This window comes from Scomber scombrus, chromosome 14 (genome assembly GCF_963691925.1).
Source record: "Scomber scombrus chromosome 14, fScoSco1.1, whole genome shotgun sequence".
Lineage (NCBI taxonomy): Eukaryota > Metazoa > Chordata > Actinopteri > Scombriformes > Scombridae > Scomber > Scomber scombrus.
Window position 1 is genome coordinate 18,726,635 of NC_084983.1, and position 20,774 is coordinate 18,747,408.

Sequence of the window (20,774 nt, forward strand, 5' to 3'; positions counted from 1 at the left end):
AGCACAAAGAAACTTAATTTTAACATAACATTCAGTCTATTGTTCAGCTCTAATATTAGGATATATATTAACCAAAAGTTTTAAAAAATCTGCCAGTGTGGTGAGAACAATTCACCTGGTTCCAACACAAACAGACTGTTTCCTGAGTTAAGCCGGTGTCGCAGCTGCCGACGCCGCCTGTAACAGACACTACTGGTGTGGAAAGTTTCAGTGCCAGGATGACTGAACCAAGATGTTGAGTTTTTCATTGATGAAGGTGATGATTTTGAAATAATGGATGTTTTTTTTTCTGCTGGAGGGAATATGCACATTTATGTTGCTTTTCCTCTTTCAGTATCCACCAGGAGGGATGTTTTTGCACTTAAGTAATGCAAATAGTTGAAAACAGAGTAATTTTCTTCCATTTAATATGCTTTATTATCAGAACAAAATTGCTTCACTATCAGTTCAAGGCTACCAGTGCCTGAAGAGCTTGTTAGTTGAACATTGAATGTGTTGATAGCAGTATGAGAGTGCTGAGAGCTGGCCTTTAGTGTGCAACGTTACGTACATCTGAAAAGAAAAGGAAAAGAAGCTTATTGTTGCACATAGTTAGCAACATGAAAAGAGGGAACTCTCCAATTTCTGAGAAATTTCTACAGTAAATTGTGAGGTGTCAGCTAAGGACCAGATGCACTCTGTTGACCTGTTTTAACCTGTGAACTATTGTGAGTCTCTCTCTCGCTCCGCCCGCCTCCACATTCACTACAGTATATTCTACAGCTGGATGCAACAAGTTCAGGCGCATTCACACAGGGTTACAGAGAAACTTCCTAGGAAAACTATTAAAGGAAACACCGGTAGGCAAAGCAGTTCGAAGGCAAGTTGGTACACCAATAGAATTTAGATCATAACAGTTCAATACAACTAAATTCTTAAAATACACCAAGGATGAATATACAATGCTGCAAATCCAACGCTTCAGAACACATTTCAACACCCTCACTTGCAAAAACAATCTTATTTACAAAATGTATCTTATTGGCCTTTGTCTGCCATCACTTCTTTCAGTAATGAAGGCACTTTATTTATTGCTTTTATTATAGAGAGACAGGGAGTGTAGACACACACTTTGATGTCTGTGTTTACTAGTAGATGGGCTGTTGCAACATAGTTATTCAGACAGGTTTTAAACAAGTTCAGTTAAGCCCTGCTGTTTCAGTTACTATTTATTTGGAAGGGAGAACAAAGGTGAACATTAGTCTACTGTTCAGCATCCAAATGTGTTTGTTGTAGAGCTCCTTCCTCCACATTCCTTTGACTTAAGCTCTTATGTAAAGTGTTTTTGTAATTAATGCAAATAATAGCCGACACTATGATAATTAAGAGCAGGTTGTTGAAGTATTAAGCACTAAAGGTAAAGTGAGGATACTTACTAATGCCATTATATGTTTTTATTTATCAACTGACTAATACAAATTGAAGTATGCAGAAAGTTCTCCTCGGTACACCTGCACGCAGTTTTTTCAGGTACTTGGCAGGTCGGTTGTTTCAAGCATCTCGGAGAAGTTGGCCACGGTTCTTCTTCTGTGGATTTAGCTGTCTCAGTTGCTTCTGTCTCTTCGTGTAATCCCAGACTGGCTCCATGATGTTGAGATCAGGGCTCTGTGGGGGACATACCATCTGCTGCAGGACTCTTAGCTCTTCTTGTTGCTGAAGATAGTTCTTTATGACTCTGGCTGGATGTTTGGAGTCGTTGTCGTGCTGCAGAATAAATTTAGGGTCAGATGATGATGGTGTTGCATTATGGAGAGGAATCTAACATCTAAAGTGCCTAAAACTTGTGTACAGCTCTGTAGTTTAAATGCAAGTAAAGAGTAAGTGATCTATGCAATATTTGTGACTTTTTATTTTATTGTTAATGCGCTATAGCTCAGACTGGGTCCACAATCACATCCAGGTCACTTGTCTTAGTGCATTGTGTGCTAGAGCTCTCGGTATCTTCATCCTTTTTGGTGCTCAACGATATAGTCATTTCTTTGGATTGCCAATCTTTCCTTCCTCACACTGATAAAAACTTTATTTATCCTTGTAGTGAGCTTAGATATGACTGCATATTAAATCAAAATCTTCGTATTTAACCACCCATTCATAACTCATAATTTATTTTTACTTTATTAAAAACAACTGTACAAGAAAGCCTAAATATGCCAGAATCAGGTACGCAGTGGAAGCATTAATTATTAGGTGAATATATATCATGTTATATGCTACAGTGGCCTAATTAGACTGATCCAGGCCACTAATTGGATTCTTTAATTCTTCTACACATATTCCATATTTATGTTTCCTTATTTATTGGAATTGCTTGTATGCACTTTTATTAATCTTTCTTTTTTCCCCCCACAATGCTCGAATATATCATGTTAAACAAGTTGTAAAAGTGCCTGAAGGTGTACATTCATGTGCAACGAGCTGCCCAGCTTCAATTAAAACTTGAGTAGAGTTTGCTTTAAGGTTAGAGTCAGACAATCTTGTGTGGGCGTTTGGGACGAACAAGTTACTAAGCACCCGGGGAATCATCAACACTGGCAACTCCTATTAGGTAACTTAGAGTCAAACGTTAACAGGCACAGTGAGCACTGCTGGGATCAGCCAGCTGACAGGTGGGTGAACCAGGGAGAGAGGGGGGGGCAGTGGGGGAGGGAGAGAGAGAGAGAGAGAGAGAGAGAGAGAGAGAGAGAGAGAGAGAGAGAGAGAGATAGTTGGGAATAGACTTTAACACAGAGTGGGAGCAGTTGGTGTTTCACTGGGTGGGTCAGGTTGTAAGGGGTGGAGCTGCATATGTGTATGTGTGTGCGCGGTGAGTAGGGTTGGGCTGCGTGCTTCGTGGTTAATATCTTCCCCAGCTGTTGTTTGCTCTCTCAGTCTTTATTATATTGTCTATATCTGCCTTCACACTCCTACTTCACACACACACTGACATAAAAAGTATATACAAATTTGGCACACATACAGCATATAAAATCATAATAATATAGTGTTGATTACAGACTACATGAACACACATGCACACTGCCAGTAGGTGTGTTTGTGAGGAGAAAATCAATGCCAAAGTTGCCTCTCCCTTCATCTCTCAGCTAATCTCTCCTCTCCTCCATCCTCTCTTTCATTAACACACAGTCACAGTATTGTTTGTCTCACCTCGTGACCTATTGATTTCTTCCTGTAGAAAAAAAACACGGTGACATGGACTGAAAACCTATTAGGCTTCAGTGGAATTCAGTTTCTTCTTATTCCAGAGTATTTGTACCATCTTGTTTCTATGTTGCATGGCAGCGATTTAGTTTTTTTCTCTCTCCATTTTTAACAGACAAGATAACATTTTCAACCAGGGTTTAAAAGTCAGTAATGGACGCGTTACAAAGTAAGTGTTTTTTCACCAAATACCTAGATATTAAAGTTCAGTTTTGTTTGTTTTGTTTGTTGAGTAAAATCACATATTTATGTCATTTGCATGATTGTGTAATGTTTGAATGAATATTTGAAAGGGGACATGCAGGGCTGGAAAGGATAATTGAAAACACTAGAAAGGTCAGAGGCCCACATTGAAATATTAACCCCCCACCCCAAAAAAAAACAGTTTTCATCTCTAACATTCAATTGCTTTCCCTCAGTAGTAAACATTGTATAAATGTCAATTGCATAACAATAATTTTCCATCCTGTCTCCTTATATTTATACCTACAAAAACTTGCTACTTTGCATTTTGAATGATGCTGTAGACGTACTGTAGCACTGATCAAGTGTGACCAGTAATGGAAGTGCAACACTGCAAACTCCACCTCAATTTATTAATACATTTTCTGGCGATTGGTAGAAAATTAATCAGCAACTATTTTGATATAATAATGATAATCATTTTGGTAATTTTTTAAGCAAATATGCCAAACATTTCCTGGTTTCAGCTTCTCATATGTAATGATTTAATGCTTTATTTGTCTTAAGTGATAGGACACTGATTATATTTAGGCTTTGCTAGTTGAATTTTAAAAAATCGTATTTTCATCTCTGTTTCATCATTGAATGAAGAGACTGGTCAGTTTGTTTACACTTACTGAGGCTTGTATGCATACGGCATGCATGCCAGATTGTAAAAAACTGAGATCATGCCATGAAAAAAACATTAGCCAGTCTGTTTTAAGGCAGATCATAGCATACTGTATGGAAACGTCATTAGAATGTTATTTTTTTCAGTGGGAGATCTGTTGCAGTTGACCTCACTTGTATTACCTGCCATAAATAAGTAATAGGCTGCTGATACAGGTGTGTTGATCAGTCTATCAGCACTGTTGTATTAAAGGTTATGTATTTAACATGCTTTAAACTGAGATTTTGACGTAAGAAAAAACAAAAAACAACAAAAGAAGGCTTTGTGATGCCGTGACCTGGGTTCAGTCTGTGGTGCTTTGCTTCTGGCACAACTAAATTTGGGAGAAAAACATGAAGGAACATTTAGAAAAAGCTGCTCTTCTCTCTCTTATGAAATTATGAATGCTTCAGTGCTGCTGACATGCTCTGGATATTGTGCCGTAATCATACATATTGTGCCATGTAAATAGCCCTCTGTGGGCACAGAAGGTTACTGTTGGCAAAGCTGTATTGGTACTGTAAATCACTCATTACTTTATCTGTATGAGACCCAGTGTGACTACAAGAAGATTAAAGTCCAGTGGACATATTACATCGTTCTCTCTGCCTTGCTTTCTCACCACTGCAGTCACAGCTGCTACCCGCTTCCATTCAAGTTAGAGATCACATGAATTAATTGCAAGGCGAAGACTGGGTGACCCATTTTATGGTGGAGCAGTTGAACTGTGAAGTGCAGGGGGAGAGAACAGAGTATGCTGGCGAGCTCCACTGCAACACGTCTAGCTCAGCAAGGTTTTTTTCTTTTTAAACCCGTTGAGTTTATTGTTTTAAGGGGAATTGTTACATTATTTTTACAGCCCTTGGAGATTGTTTTGGTAATTTAGTTTCAGTTATTTTATGGCCTTGTGCTGTTGTCTGACTCACAAACAATGCAAATAATTTTGACATCAGGTCAAATGAAAGATTACGATATCATTTCAAGAGAAGTTTCCTGCCTTTGTGTGGAAAGAGAGACACCACAGAGACAGTATGTCTGTTGATATTCAAATCAAGTTTGACGATGAAGCATTGCCACTGAGTTGACAGTGATAAATTGTGGTAAAGAGCTTTTAAATAGTAATTGACCTCATAAAAACATCATATTTCTGAGGTGGCATCACTTTTATACTAGAAAAATACTTACAAAATACTAAAAATGTGTTCTTCTGGGCTCAAAACTTAGAACACTCACATTTTTGATCTTGAATCCTCTCAAAACTTGACTGGCAGAATAATTACCATTCACATTTATTTTTAATCAATTTGTTGATGAATTTGATTTGCATTTGACCATTAAAATTAGATGTTTGGATAAATGCTGTCCTCAGTGCAACTGTGCAGCAGTGCATTTAAAACATGCTTATTTGCAGGTGTGGATGGAGAAAATAATGTTTGTTGTAAATTCAGATGATGATAGCTGCTGGCTGAAGTGGTCTGTGCATGTCTAGTAGAGAGGAGTTTCTTTCTATTGTTTGGGTGTTTTATGAAATGGCTCTACTGTTGTGTGAACAGAGCTAATCACAAAATGTGCTTTGATCAAACTTAATTTTTACTCCTTAAAATCCACAAAGTAAATAACACGTACAGTCATTTGACTTGTGGACAGCTTAGTGTTAACAGTTCATCCTTTTGATACTGAGCTGTGTCCATATTTCTCCTTCCAAAATTAGCATCTGTGATTCAGTATGACGTATTAAGTTTTTTTTTTGTCCACTGGGTAATGAGCTGCTACACATCCTCCTTTTTAAGCTAATCACGCTATCCTCATTTCAGAAGGTTTTTTTCTCTCCTTCTTCCCTGTTTTTTTTCTATTCCTCAGTCTCTTTCTCTCTCTCTCTCAGATCACAGAGCTCACAGGAGTCCAGAGAGGTTTTTCTTCTCTTTTTTTTTTTCTATTGGAGTTCAGCCTTTCAGTCTCTTCTTTTGGGGATTTTGCAAAGAGTTGTGGGTTTAATCTGAGCGACCGTGAAAAGAGAGCAGAGCAGAGGAGAGGAGAGCGGAAGGGAGAAAAAAAAACACATAAGAGAACGGAGGAGAATAGAGAAATACGAGAGCGAGTAGGTGGAAATGAAACGAACGAGGGATGAGAGGGTGAGGTGGGAAGAAGCAAGGGTGTGGCTGATGTACAGAGTGAGAGATGCAGGAGGGAGAGGCGGGGGTGTGGGAGAGAAAGGTGAGAGGTGTGGTTATAAAAGAGTGGTGCTGAAAGAGGGAGAGAGGGAGAAAAAAAGGGGAGTTGGGGTGAAGTGATGGAAAGATGAACGGACTAGGAGGGAAAAGGAAGGGAGTTGGTGGGTGGTGAACGAGTGGAAAACATGGAGTCAGCTGATAGCTCCCAGTTTCCATGGCAACGCTAGGCCTTTCCCACCCACTCTCTTTCTCTCTCATGTCTTTTCTCTCGTCTCTGCCTCACCCACTCCCTCACTTCTTTCACACTTCATTTTCTTTTCAGTCCCCCCCCCCCCTCCCTATAATCATGTTACAGCCCTCGCCAATCTCCCTTTTTTGTCCTTCCTCGTTCCTCCCTCATCTCCTCTCCCTGGCTCACTTTTCCTTTCCTTTTTGCCTATAATAGCTCCTTACATTCTTCCTTTTCTCAGCCAAGTTTCCCCCCTTGTTCCTCATTTATCTCCTGTGCTCTTTCAATTGCTTTCCTCCTTACCTCAACCAGGTTTGGTGCAGATTCTGGGTTTTCTTTTTCTTTTTCTGTGCTTTCAATGCTAATTAAGCAGCAGAAGCACAATTCAGGAAAGGGGAAAGCGTGGATTACAGTTACAAAAGAAGTCACTCCTTGCACCTGCATTACCACATCAGATTAATATTTCTGCAGAACTTCCACAGAAAACGTGAGCTTGCTGAGACTAGCAAATCGACTTTCTCAGGAGCAAAGAAATACTTGCCACCGCAAAAAAAACCCAAACATGATGTGTAGCGACCTGTAATGCACGACTCATCTTTAACGGTGGTTATTTGCACATGTGCTTGTGCTTGTTTGTTAACTGCACAAGTTGTGAAGCAGCCTTGATATTTGCTTCTTCGTTACGACAGCCGCGTGCACACCCCAGCCTCCAGCTGAACTGTGTGACCCGATAAAAGGGCGTTGCACAGTCTCCACCCTCTCCTCCTCACCCAGAGCCAAGCTACGCTCAGCTGAACTGGACAGAGGCCAATTCCTGGACTGGGGACTCGCTGCTGCTCCCTCTCTCATTCCATTTCTACTGTCTCTCTTTCACTTTTCGTCTCTCTCTCTCTCTCTCTCTCTCTCTCTCTCTCTCTTTCTATCGCTTACTCTCTCTCTCAGTCAGTACCAGTCTCTCTCTATACCCGTCCAGCCCTTCTCTTTCTGTCTCTCTCTCCTTCTCCTCCACCTCCCCCCCAGTGTCCCACACAGCAGCCATTGTTCCCTGTGCTTTCGAGCTATATGGCAGCTGAACCCTGGGTGGTTGTAGAGGCGAACAGGGAGCTTCGATCCTGGGAGGAGGCTGAGAAAACTAGGGCGTAGTATCAAAAAGCCTGATGCAAGTTATACGAAAGCTTCAATCCAGGATGAAGCGCTTTCTCATAGTGAACTTTGCAATCCAGTCACTCTTTATTCAGATCTGACTTGAAGAATTAAGAATTCACATCATGCACCTGTGCTTGTTCCTGTGGTAGTTTATCCCCCTGTATATTTTTTCATGTTCCTACTATATAGAAACACAATGTGGAATGTAATCATTCACAAGTTTTTTCTTCTAATTTTGTTAAGGGGATTCAGTGGTTTATACATCTTTCTTTGGGGGTTTTCTTTGTTAGTTTTGCATTTGTCATGAACCTAGTAGCTGTTGCAAGGGAGAAGAAAACCAATTAATGCTGGTGTAAACTTAAAATATTTTGTTTTTATAATTATTAACAAAATGCTGGTTTCATTCAACATTGACACAGTATCTGAGTTTCGTCAGACTGTGTCATCTTTATCTTAGGCACATTTAACTGAATTGTTCTCTGGTTGAGTGTTTTATACACTATTTTCATACCAAAATGCCCCCTGAAAGTTCCCTGCATGAGTTTAAAAAAATGTACATAGGTTTGTTCTTGACTTTCTCATCTTTTGTGTTGATGATTGAACAAGGAGAGTTTCATGTCTATCCATTCCAACTGTCAGTCTCCTAACTCTCTATTTTCAGGAACCCTGGAAATAACTACTTCTTATTTTGCACGTCTACAATATATAGCAATATTTCAGTTTTGGCATCACATCCATTGCCACCGTTAGTAACAGCCACGTGACCGTGTAGCCAGCAGAGACAGGATTTTTAACAAACCCTTTCTGCTTTGTTTCCTCTGGTGCTGTGTCTCCCTCTCAGTCTCACAGCACGGAAGAAAAATAATGAAATAATTTCTGGTGGATAGTTTGGCTCCTGCTGGCTTTTCCACACAATAAAGCAGCGTGTATCAGCAGTTTTTGGCATACTACACTTAACTGTGATTACATCTGTCAAATTAATACATCAGTTTGCCAATAAAATTAGGCCTATGCTGTCCTTCCAGAGTAATAAATGTGATTATGTTGAGGAGATGGGTTGACTCAGCCAATTTCACAGAGTCGTTGTGTAAAATCTGAAATGAAACCTGCCTCACCCTGACTTACGGAGTTACTAACCAACTGAAGAATTTCATTAGCAGGGTTTCAGTGTCAAAAATATGTAAATGATTTTTTTTAAGTCAATTTCCTAGTGTTAAAGTTGATCTTTCTATTATTGCCATGGGAATAACATGATCAAATTCCTAACCTTTTTATTTTTCTGCTACCCCGTCTCCTGCCCCCCTTTTTCTCGCCATCAGGCGGATACAGGTGAAGACTGCTCACAACCGACAGATCTAAAGGTGAAGACAGAGTTGGCAAGTTGTAAGACGGAGCCCTCTTTGCCCCAGCCATGCCCTGCAGAGGACCAAACCGAACCAGTTGACTTGTCACTCAACAAGCCCCGCTCCTCTTCGCTCCCCACTTCTACGACAAACACCACAGTCAATCCGGCGCCCAGTGGTATTGTGACCCAGCCCAGCCTGTCGGCCACACCGGTCCACACCACGGTACAATCGATAGGCTCCATGGTAACCACAAATTTCTTCTCCATTTTTAAAGTGAATCTTTATTAAAATGTTCTCAGCAGGGTTAAAGCAACCTATCATATTTCTCTCCAGGTCCTCTCTCCAGGTTCCATCTTGGCCACGCAGGGCGCCGGCGGCCAGCAGATCCTCCACGTCATCCACACCATCCCCTCTGTCAGCATGCCCAGCAAGGTGGGCCAGCTACAGACCATCCCAGTGGTGGTGCAATCTTTACCTGTTGTGTACACAACCATGCCTACAGACGGCGTTGCAACAGCAGCCATTACAGTACCGCTCATCGGCAGCGACGGGCGCTCAGAAGGATCTGGTGAGTGTTTGCAGGAAGATACTATAATGGAGGACAGCTGTATTATTTATATATTAAGAATACTACCACAGTAAAATGACTACATTTTAACCACATTAGCTGCTGCAGCATGGATGTTATTATTTTGTCTGGGTGTGACACAGAAGCATGACATCCCCATTCTTAATTCAGCTCACAAAGCTTGATTAGTTTGGTTGTTTGTCCAACAAAACAACACCAGTCCGAGCTGAATCACTGAAATAGCGTGGGCAGAGAATCAGAAGTCTGGGTCCAGGTTGGCTTCTTCACATATTAGCACACACCAACAACACTGAGTCATGTAGTGTGACAGAATAGGCAACAGTGCTATTTTCAAACTTGTTCCCTCACTTAGCTACTGCACCTTGATTTCTCCTCTTGTCAAAGTGATGACATGTTTGTGGCCCTCAGTCCCAGCTATATAAAGATAACATTTTGAAAAATTTCTATTGAGTCAGAGCTGGAGAGGTGAATAAATAACACAATCGACCCCATTACATCACTTTGACCTTACTTTATATGATATATTATGTTTCATAAGTTGTGTGCCTCCAGTGCGCAATATGGGTGTCAACTGATGAACATGATATGAATGGGAGAATATTACTACAACTGGATGTTCTTCTGTGTTGCTACCACAGTTTTTTAGGCTAGTATGACCACTAAAAATCATATAGCAAATTAAAACTTGATAGGAAGGTGTTGGAAGTCAAAATGGGACAGTGTTTTTAAAGCATCTTTCTTCCTTAAATAGGATATCTCATGCTTTTTCGGACTTCCTGTCATTTATATACTGTTATAATATGGGATGTCACTGTTAAACATGGGTAAAAGTCCAAACATTGAGGTGAAAGTATTTAAAAATGCTCCCTGAAAGTCAAAAGCGAGGGCTTCAGCTTGCTCTGAATGCTTCGATTGCAATGTTATCTCTATTTCCCCATCGAACAGACATCAGATTGTTCACTCGTGTCCACTGAGGCTTTTTTGTCCACTTGCATATTCCAGACCGGATTTTGGCTCGAACATGTATGGATGTATTTGAGAAGACACAAGACAGAAAAAAAGAGCCATGAGCTCAAATGACCTGTTTAAAACAGAGGAAGGACTGAGTAGCCAGTGTAAGATAAGCAAGGAGTTTTGAACTTTAACTCCTCCAAAGATATTCCAGTAGAGTCCCAGAACCTCAATATAGACCTGGACGTGCAAATGTCACGTGTATCATGTTAAAACAAAATGATTGGGCAGTACAGTTCATAGCACGGGCAGGATTTGTTTTTAAAATTGGCAAAGCAATACTAGTTAAGAAAAGGAAGACAACTTGAAATTGTGATTACATTACTAGAGCTATCCTCTCCTCTGTCATTCTGTCTATCTTTGACTGTCACACCCAGCATTGTTCTTCTATGGTTCTGTCCTCTCTTGCTCACACTGTCATTTATCGGGAGCTCACGGTCTCTCGGAGGAGTACAGCGTGCCTCCCGAGGGAGATGGTGTGTGTTTGTGGTTAGTGCTATCTTAGACTTGCCATCTGTCTGCCTGTCTATCTTTGACTTTCTGGAAGCTCTCCATATGTGCCAGATGATTGATATTCCCACTTAAACGACGAAACCGGTGGAAAGAAATGTTACATATGTTGGAGGGAAATGTTCCTGCCTGAAATCTGTCTGTCAATCTGTCAACGTTTCTTCAGCTGATTCTGTCCTTTAATATTTTGTAAGATAAAGGCTCATGGGAACTTCCAGGGTGCTTTTTCTGTGAAGGTAGAGTCACACAAGGCTGCTGAGTAATTATTATCATGTCATTTTTAACTTACTTAATGTAATGTACTCGAGTTCTGTCCCTCATATGTCTTGACCTTTTACTGACACTGAGATTAATCAGTGTGTGACATGATGATCAATACTGACGAACCAGTAAGAGGAAAGTCTTCGTATCAAACCACTCACTAAAGAAAGTTTTTCATGTTGTCAGCTGTTTAGTCAGGAGCGCCTTAAACACTCCAAGCAATTTGGTCAAATCATGTTAAACGGACAAGGAGCAGAGAGGTTGAAGGAGGTGTAATCCATAACTGAGTAAACACAAGGGGGAAGCTCGACAAGCTGGCAAAACAGGCCTCCACCCTTTTGACAAACTGCAGTAAAGTCCCTCCGTAAATTCAGTATAGTTCACCTTGGTCTCTAATCCAAACCAGCGTCCTCGACTCAGGAATGTAAACAGGGGATGCAGTGACTCAAAAAAACTTCTAGGAGGAACTCAGGCATACAAACTGGCCTGAAGATGCTCTCACATTCTTCAACCTCAACCGTCTTTGATATTTAACATATTGTCACGAGTTAAGCTGTCACACAGTTCTGTTATTTACTTTTCTTTTCTTTTTACTTGAACAAATTCGTCACAACCTCCCTCTTCTACTTTCCTTTATTTCACAGCATGGATTTCAAAAGTCATTGTACAGTTTTTAGGGTGTCCAGATCCATGTGAGGACAGAATATAATTTCCATCATTTAATACAAGAATCTAGTCTTCAAAATCTTGTATCATCATCAGCTTCACAAAAACTGCAAGCTGCTGGTTAATTGGTAAATAGTATCTCCTTTTTGCAATGCATGGAATTCAAAGAAACAATCACATGTTCACACATATGTTATTTGGTGGTAACTAACACTGATGTCTTGATTTTCAGTTGGTAAAATGCAGCACAAAGTCTAATGTCTTTTTGTTTGCTTCAGCACTTTAAAGCGGCTTCAATATTTTGACAATGTGTAATGTGAGATGCGTCACTCCCAGTGATAAACCTACAGTAACTTATCAGTGACTCTGAGTTTCGGCTCATTGTTTGGCTGTCTGGCTGCAACTTTACTGCTTTGGTTCACTCTCAGTACTCTCATAGCGTCGTTATCAGCCGCAGCAGGCAGCTATTTTCAGGACAAAGCCCCCCTGTGTTCACCAGGTGGACAGAAACACTGCTGTATGCTAACAAGTTCAACATATCAACTTAAAAAGTGATGATGTTAAATGTTCAGTTCCCAACTTGTTTCCAGTGCCCCTAAAATATGCAGTTATTGCAGATTTAAACATCCTGTTAGACAGGCATGTTGGAACTTCTTAGAAAACAGTGTATATTCAGTGGTGACCTCATGCTGTACTAGTAGGTGTAACTAAAGCGTCTAGCTATTAAAGCATCACAAATGTTCCAACGCCACCCATTTGAACACACTAAAACTTTCTTTCTGTGCATAGTTTATAGCCCACTAGTTAATAAGATTTATCTTTCACTGTTTAATGTACCATCCTAACATCATGTTTCGCAAGGAATTACATCACTTTAAGTAAGTACTGATATCATTTAATGGGGCATTTAAAACAGCAGCTTTGCTCATTTCAGTGGTTGTAAATGTCACCACATGCAAACAGTGATCTCTTGCTAGTGAACGTAACACTAGGCTGGGTTTCACAGTGTTCCACCTGTAACCACACCTAACAGTGTCGTCATGGTGTGCTGACACACCCTGCACTTCAGTGCAGCAAGCTGAATAGTGAAAACATTTCAACAAAAAATAGACTTTTAGCTGTTGTGGTATGAGTTTGGTTCTCTTGTAGCTCATTTTGATCATCATTTCTATGCGATATGATGAGAACATTGCTACAACAAAGTCCATCAGGACAAGATGAACCAGCAGTCAGACCATGAGACGGGTTGTAAGCAAGCCAATCGTTTATTTACCTTATCTAAACCACCTTATTTAGGAGATTTAACTGAAAGTGAACACACCCAAAACTTTGGTTGTAATTTCTCATTGTGCAAGAAACTGTGCAGCACAGAAGGTCAAAGAGAAGCAATATTTGAACAATGGACTGTTTGGATAATCATTGTTGTTGTGTGCCTTTGTTTTCTCAGAAAAATATGTCAGGCTAACTTTAATATAGTTTAAAACCTGATTGTATTTCTTGCATGTCTGACTTCTTTTGAGTAACATACCCATATCTCAGAAATGAACTTTAATTACAGTGATAGGAAAGACAGGCGAAACTATGAAAATAAGAACCAATATGTAATAAATAGGGCTCTGTAAGTGAACTGCACACAGCACACTAAAGTTAACCAACTTGGCCGGTCTGCGTCCTATATAACCAAAGGAGAACAAACAGATGGATCAAGAATATGATCTCACCTTACTTAGACTGGAGGTTTGAGTACTATGATACAGTAGCTGACAAGTAGCAAAGTGACTGCTTACATAATTTCCTCACAGGGATCATTAAAGCTTCTCCAAAAGTGATGTAATCTAATATCATCTTATCTTGTGAGCAGGGCTGGGTGGATTCTGAGGGGCTCAGTTGTCAGCAAAGGAGCTGCATGGCAGTATTGAAGAGTACAACACAAAAAAAAAGAGAGAAGATGTGAACCAGATGAGAGCAGAGAGGGAGGGAGAAGGAGAGATGGGAGCTTTGATATTTTCTTCTGGTACCTGCAAAGAGAACAAGCAGGAGACGGCTGACATTTGCTGTACTGTGGCGCTGTGTGGGTGGGAAAGGAGAGGGAGGAGGGCTGGATAGGTAGACACAGAGGGAGAAAGGAAGTGAGGTAGAGGTGGGGGTGGGGTCGAGTATGTTGCAGGGGTGAGGTAGGATGAGGAGCACAGGGTGTTGGGGTCGAGAGGAGAGGAGATGGGTCGTTTTGCCTTTGAAAGAGGAAGGCTGCAATGGCGGAGGGGTGGGGGCAGCTTAATTGTCTCCAGAGACAAAGAACCCTTCTTTTGGTGTGTGACCCGCCCCCCACCACCACCACCACACAGACACACACACACACACACACACACACACACACACACACAGACACACAAATACTCCACCCAAATTCCTTGCGTCACCCTTCCAACTGCTCCACCCCTCCTCGCCCTCTCCAGGCTGGGTGGACTTTGAACAGTATGGCTACCACATTCCAGCACGGATGAGAAAGGGGAGGGCGGGACACTTGGGATTTTATTCATTACGTTTTCCAACCAAATAATTAATCATCAAAGTTTTTGACATAATTCTTTGTTGCCTTTAGTTTTGTTTTTCACTTTTTTTTTAATAGTGTTTCACATAGAGCAGCAGCCAGAGAGCCAAGAGGTAGTGATGGAGGAGAGAAAGGGGAAACGTGAGAGAGAGCAAGCTTAATGGTTCCAATAGATTAAATGAATGACTGCTACTGTCTGACCCAGACCCAGATAATCTGACCACAGAGAAAATGATATTGACAGTAATGGCAGTGTAAGGGTAAGAATACATATTTTCATTTGACAGATTGCTGGTAATTAAAAAGTGATAATTATCATATTATCATGCCAATCATTCTGTCCCAACGCCAGAAATTTCACAGACATGTTTGGATGTTTATGATCTATCATAATATATTGCAATTTTATGTCGTAGAAGATGAAACCACATGGTATAATTACCAACACAGTAGATCAATAAAAGCACACAAAAAACACTTCTTCTATGCATACATGCAACCGCATTTAACCAGATTCACTTGTTTGTGTTCATATGAACTAAACCCAATTTGTTACTAAATAAATATAAAACTATAAACTTGTTTTAACATGCTATGGCTGACCCAAACATTCCCAGAATTGTTTAAAAAAACTGTCATTATAAATCTTTCAGTAGCGCCTCTCCCATTCCTAGAAACAGTTCCTGTACTCATCTTTTGTCATTTATTTATTCATCCTGCAGAAATGACATTAGCATTCATTTGGAGTCTTTCTGACCACCTGATGAATGCTCTGGTTTTGGTCTCCACCGATTCCTGGAGGAGACATCTGGCTCTTAAGCAGCTCAATGCTTCAATGCAGCTGCTGCTATGAAGCTCATTATATCGGCTGCAACTTAGCTGAAGTGAAAATGAATTTACACAGAAATGTCTTGCCAGCAATTACTCCCAACTATCAAGGATTCAAAAAGTAAGAGCACAGCCTTACAGTGACTGTCCTCCCTGGTGAAAAAACCTCAATGCGTTAGAAAATTATACCAGCTTGCCAAAACTTGAGGACGACCAGCGGAGACTTGAGATAGCCTCGAGAGATTTGTCTTTCAGTTAATTGCTAATTAGCATTGTCTGTGAGTTCTGCCGAATATTTTTCATTAGCATCTGTTCACATTGTTTTCCTTGTGCTTTTGACATTGTGAAAGGTTCTTGAAATTGGAGAGAAAGAAGGAAAGAGGGACTGCTGAAATACTTTCTTTAAAAAAAAGAAGAAATTTGACACTAGAACAGGATTAGATACTTTGACAAAGACGGAGAGGAGACGAAGTTTGGCCTTAAATTTGATCTATCGGTTCTGGAGCCTAGCAGACCACATCTAACTGCGCGCACACACACACTTGGAGCAAGTCTTTGTCTTGCTAAGTTGCTGGAATCCAGGCATCGTTGTTAAGAAGTTATTAAACCCCTGCTGTTCTCTTCTGTCTGTTTCCACTCGGCTTCTCCTTCTTTTATTCTCTTGCTTTTCCCATTTCACGGATTTATCTCTTTCTTTGGGCCTTATGTTCTCCATCATCCTCTTCCCCAATTTCTTTTCCGTTTCACCATCTTCCACTGGTTCTGTCCCTCCTCTCCGTCCATCGTTCTATGATCATTCCCTCATCCTCTCCTTTCACATTGAGTGCAATATCTGTACAGGGAGTGTATCTTCACCCCATCTGTTATCAGTGCTGTGGCCATTATTCTATCATCTTATCATTTCAATATTGATATAAATTGTCACTTTCAACCTGTCACTGACACATCCATGTCTCTAGCTGCAATGTGTAAATATTTTTTATTCTATTTTTATTTTTATTTTTGGGGCATCATATATAGATTTGATGAAAAATATCTTTCTCTACCCTGTTTTTCTGTTGCATTGAGCACGTTATGGCACTAGAATTTCATTTCTTTCTTATCTTCTTCTCATCTTCTTATCTCTGCAGTTCGAATTAAGCCAGGTTCAACGTCTCCGGTGGAGTATCAGAGTGAAAGCGACGCAGAGAGCGGTACGGAGTCTGGATCGGCCTCCCTTAGCGCCCAGAGCCTCTACTCAGGGTGAGTCCACGCCACAGATGGATACAACAAACAGCTCAATATCACATATTTAGAGAAAAAATGCAGACATGAAAGTGGTACACTCTAGTCAGTAAAGCTTGGTTTACTGTGACATTTTGTTCTTATATATCTCAGACAATTAGAACTGGGGATCTTTGTATTAGTAGATAGTGAAGGTGGAGCAGGGATACAGTATAACAAAAGTACATTGTGTCTTTTAGCACAAGTGGTGATGTGGAGCAATATTTTGATAAGCATGTCATCAATAACTACTCTGAAACTCTTTCTTTTGAACATGTAACAAGCAATCTTTGTGTCCATGGAGAGGTTGCTTTTTACATGTTTGACCCTTTATACTCACTTGGGTTTATATCAGTCACTCTTATAAAGGAAATGTCCTATATTTATTAGATTCGAGGACTCTCTTACTCCTGCTTGAAACATTTGATTGTATTTGTAAGTTGGGCCTTGATATCAGCTTTCCTGACGTGATGCTATATAAATCTTATCTTACTTCACTTTATTTTGTGACCTTATCTACCAAAAGTTAAGCAAAAGCTGTATCCTTCAGTTCCTGAAGTTGCACATATGGACAGCTGGTGGCAGTAATTCGTCATAAACAGTAGCAGCACATTATTAAAAGACCAGAAGAAGACAAGGTTTACAACATTAAGAAAAACAGCTTTGCTTTTGTTTTATGAGACGGGATGTACAATCAATATGTTTGTCTTAAAGGACCAGTTTAACATTTTTGGAAATACGATGAAAAGATGAGAAGAGTTTAAAACATTTACCTATCAATACTTCCAAAGCTCACTTGTTAACTCATTGTTTCTTCTCTGTTTAACCTTTACAAAAACAGGAATGCAACCATGACAGTTTTTTAGTTACATATATGTATTGGATTAATATCTTAAGAATAACAGTTTATCCATCTGCCCAGCACCTCTGTGCAGCATCTTTAGCAGGAGCAGGAGCACCTGATTTGGTTTTGGACTTTGTAAAGGTGCGATAATATCAAACGTGATCATATCACTGAGATGAGAGGACTCCAGGATGTTGGGTACAGTCACTGCTCCTGGCTACTCCATTTGTCAGAAAATAGTTATAGAATGCAACTCCCCCTAAAACTACTAATTGTCATTTTATATTTCTATTTACTTATGGATTAAACAATCATAATGTTAATGTTAAGCTACATTAAACACATTCTGACTTCAGCTCTGTACTTAACACAAAGACTGTAAGACTGATTTTGTCCTTTTCATTTCACTCTTGGAAACAATGTGAATAATTCCTTTAAGGACAGACTGTATTTGGGTGAGAAACAGTAAATGAAAACAAAGCTATCTTTGTTAGAGTGGAATATGGCGTTGAGAAAGAATTTTCTCTCCACAGAGTGCCAATATAAAACAAATGCAAAACTGTTGACATCATATAAGAACCATAAACCATGTGTGATGTCATCTCAGTGTGAAGTCCATGATACGAGTCGGCAGGGCCAGGGAGAGAGAGACATTAATGCACAGCAGGGTTTATGGGAAATGCGGTCTTTTTTGTGGATCACCTCCCTCGCCTGCAGCCTCCGGACTAATTACATTACTGCAGTGCTACCATGACTGGACACTTATATAACCTTATATAACCCACTGTACAGCACTGGAGACGCCCTGGCTGTATCACAGGGAGACAAGTGTGTGCATGTGCTGGTGTACACACATGTGTATACATGCTAAGTGCACACTTCACAAATTAGGACATTTGGTCCTCTTAAGGAAGGTGTAGACATTTGAGAGGTTGTTAAGACTCAAGGCTACAGAGTGAAGGTTAGGATTCCACTGAAGGAACAACAATACTTAAGTGTGTGTGTGTGTGTGTGTGTGTGTGTGTGTGTGTGTGTGTGTGTCCGGTGTGTTTATTAGTAAATCAGGACGGAGCTCCTGCCACACCCAGAGGGCGAGGCTGCCTGGCTATGACTTAAAATCAGGGTGTGGACACTGACGGTTGGCTTAATGCTGTAATCTTGCTTGTGTGTGCGTGTGTGAGGGAGAAAGAAAGAAAGAGTGAGAGACAATGACTATTAGAAACAAAGTGTTTTTGTGGATATTTGTGATTTTTAATTGGGGAAGATTGTTTGTGAGCTTGTGTGTGTGTGTGTGTGTGTGTGTGTGTGTGTGTGTGTGTGTGTGTGTGTGTGTGTGTGTGTGTGTGTGTGTGTGTGTGTGTGTGTGTGTGTGTGTGTGTGTGTGTGTTGCTGGGCAGGGCTGTCCCAGAACTGGGGTGTAAACAAGGTTACGTAATGCAGCTTGCCGTCACACCTCCCTATAAAATGGCTCGAGAGAGAGAAGGAGAGGCTCTTTTTTCAAGTCAGCTTTATTTACATTCTGATTATCACATGAATATTAAAGAGGGAGGATGAGAAAAGTAAAAAGGACAATGAGACATAGTTAAGAGTTCATTGGTTTGTCATCTTCTGTTTGTCACTGTGGGGGGTGGTGGTGGTGGGGGGGGGTAAAAATGCAGAAGATATTAGGGAATCAGATAGAGAGAGAGAGAGAGAGAGAGAGAGAGAGAGAGAGAGAGAGAGAGAGAGAGAGAGAGAGAGAGAGAGAGAGAGAGAGAGAGTGAGATGTACAATAATGTTGAAGTAGAAGCTGTCGTGCAGCTGTGTTGAAGACAGTGTGACTCTCTGTCGCCCCCCAGTGGTCCTAAGCAGCCCATAACATCACTTTCAAATTAACCTGAATTAACCTGAACCTGATGAGAGACAATAAAATTCGTATCATAGTAGTATCATGTGAAAAAGGTCCAACAATTAAACCTGGTTAGTAGTTGCTTCTGATTTTAAATGTTCTTTTTATGTTCATGAATGCAGATTGAAAAAGAGATTCCAATTTATTTAAGTCAAGACCATATTAATACGGTATGGAGCACAAACTGTGACAACAAAAATGATGGCTGGCAGCAGGGGAAAAATGTGTCACATAAATTAATTGGTCAAGGGTAAAACATTCCTCATGGAGACACCTAAATTACAAATTCCACAATTTAAATAGTAATGATCAAGTACCTTTTTCTTGCATTCCTACATTCGGCAAGACAGTTCTGTATATGTTATTTACACGTTGGCCAGTCTTCTTATTTTGGGTAACGAGGCATGCTTCATGTTAACTCAATGCCCTTTATGTGACAATGTGTGTCTTTTTTTGGAGGAAAATATGCTCACTTCATATTCTTTTTTCCTTCCTCATGCTCTGTCTCAGATCTGTTATGGACTTGGAGCCAGTCGATCCAGATTCACCAGACATCAAGAGGAGGCGGATCCACATGTGTGACTATGAAGGCTGTAAAAAAGTTTACACCAAGAGTTCCCACCTCAAAGCCCACAGAAGGATACACACAGGTGAGATCTGAGCAGACCACACACACACATATACACACACACACAACTACGAGACAACAAAATCCATCCCAGTCTGAGGGACTGTCCCCAGAAAACGGGGACGACTGGTCACTGTATCCTTGTTTCTTTGGTAATGACATTTATTTGGGCTATGCATCATATCGTACTGCGTAATAGGTTTCATTCAGTAAAGCTAATACAACTTAAATACTCTATAACTTGTTTATTTAATCTGTACAAAATCTGAAGTGTAAAAATTGTGTAAAACCAGCTGAAACTCCAGGAAGTTGCCCCCTCTTTTCAGTCTTCGTACTAAGCTAAGCTAACAGACTGCTCTCTGTAGTTTCATATTTACCATACAGACATGAGAGTGGGATCAATATTCTCAACTAGAATCTCAGCTCAAAACAATAATGCAGACTAAAAAGAGGTGAATAGAGCAAGTTTGGTTGTTTGGTTGCAAATGATCATTTTTCTGCAGTCTGTACAGCAAAAACGCTTTGTATCCAAATGTCATCTTCTACCAACTTCCAACAATCACACAGTGGAAAACCCTTTGCAAAAAGAGGGGGAAACTGCCATGAGTTGTTGGAAATTATGGGAAATGTCATCTGTAGTAGGATTACATGGGTTTTGAGGTTTTTTTACCCGTTAATCTTTTTATGAAATATTTGTATCCAGCAGTATCTAAT

General features: G+C 40.3%; 1 protein-coding gene across 1 annotated transcript in view; it reads left to right on the plus strand.

Moving 5' to 3' along the window:
• Window positions 1-20,774, plus strand: part of klf8 (Kruppel like factor 8) — a 76,115-nt gene that overhangs the window by 48,278 nt on the left and 7,063 nt on the right. Inside the window, exons 4-7 of the mRNA XM_062433204.1 lie at window positions 8,995-9,264; window positions 9,355-9,589; window positions 16,568-16,679; window positions 19,943-20,082. Coding sequence (XP_062289188.1) covers window positions 8,995-9,264; window positions 9,355-9,589; window positions 16,568-16,679; window positions 19,943-20,082 — 757 coding nt within the window. The remainder of the gene's footprint in view (window positions 1-8,994; window positions 9,265-9,354; window positions 9,590-16,567; window positions 16,680-19,942; window positions 20,083-20,774) is intronic.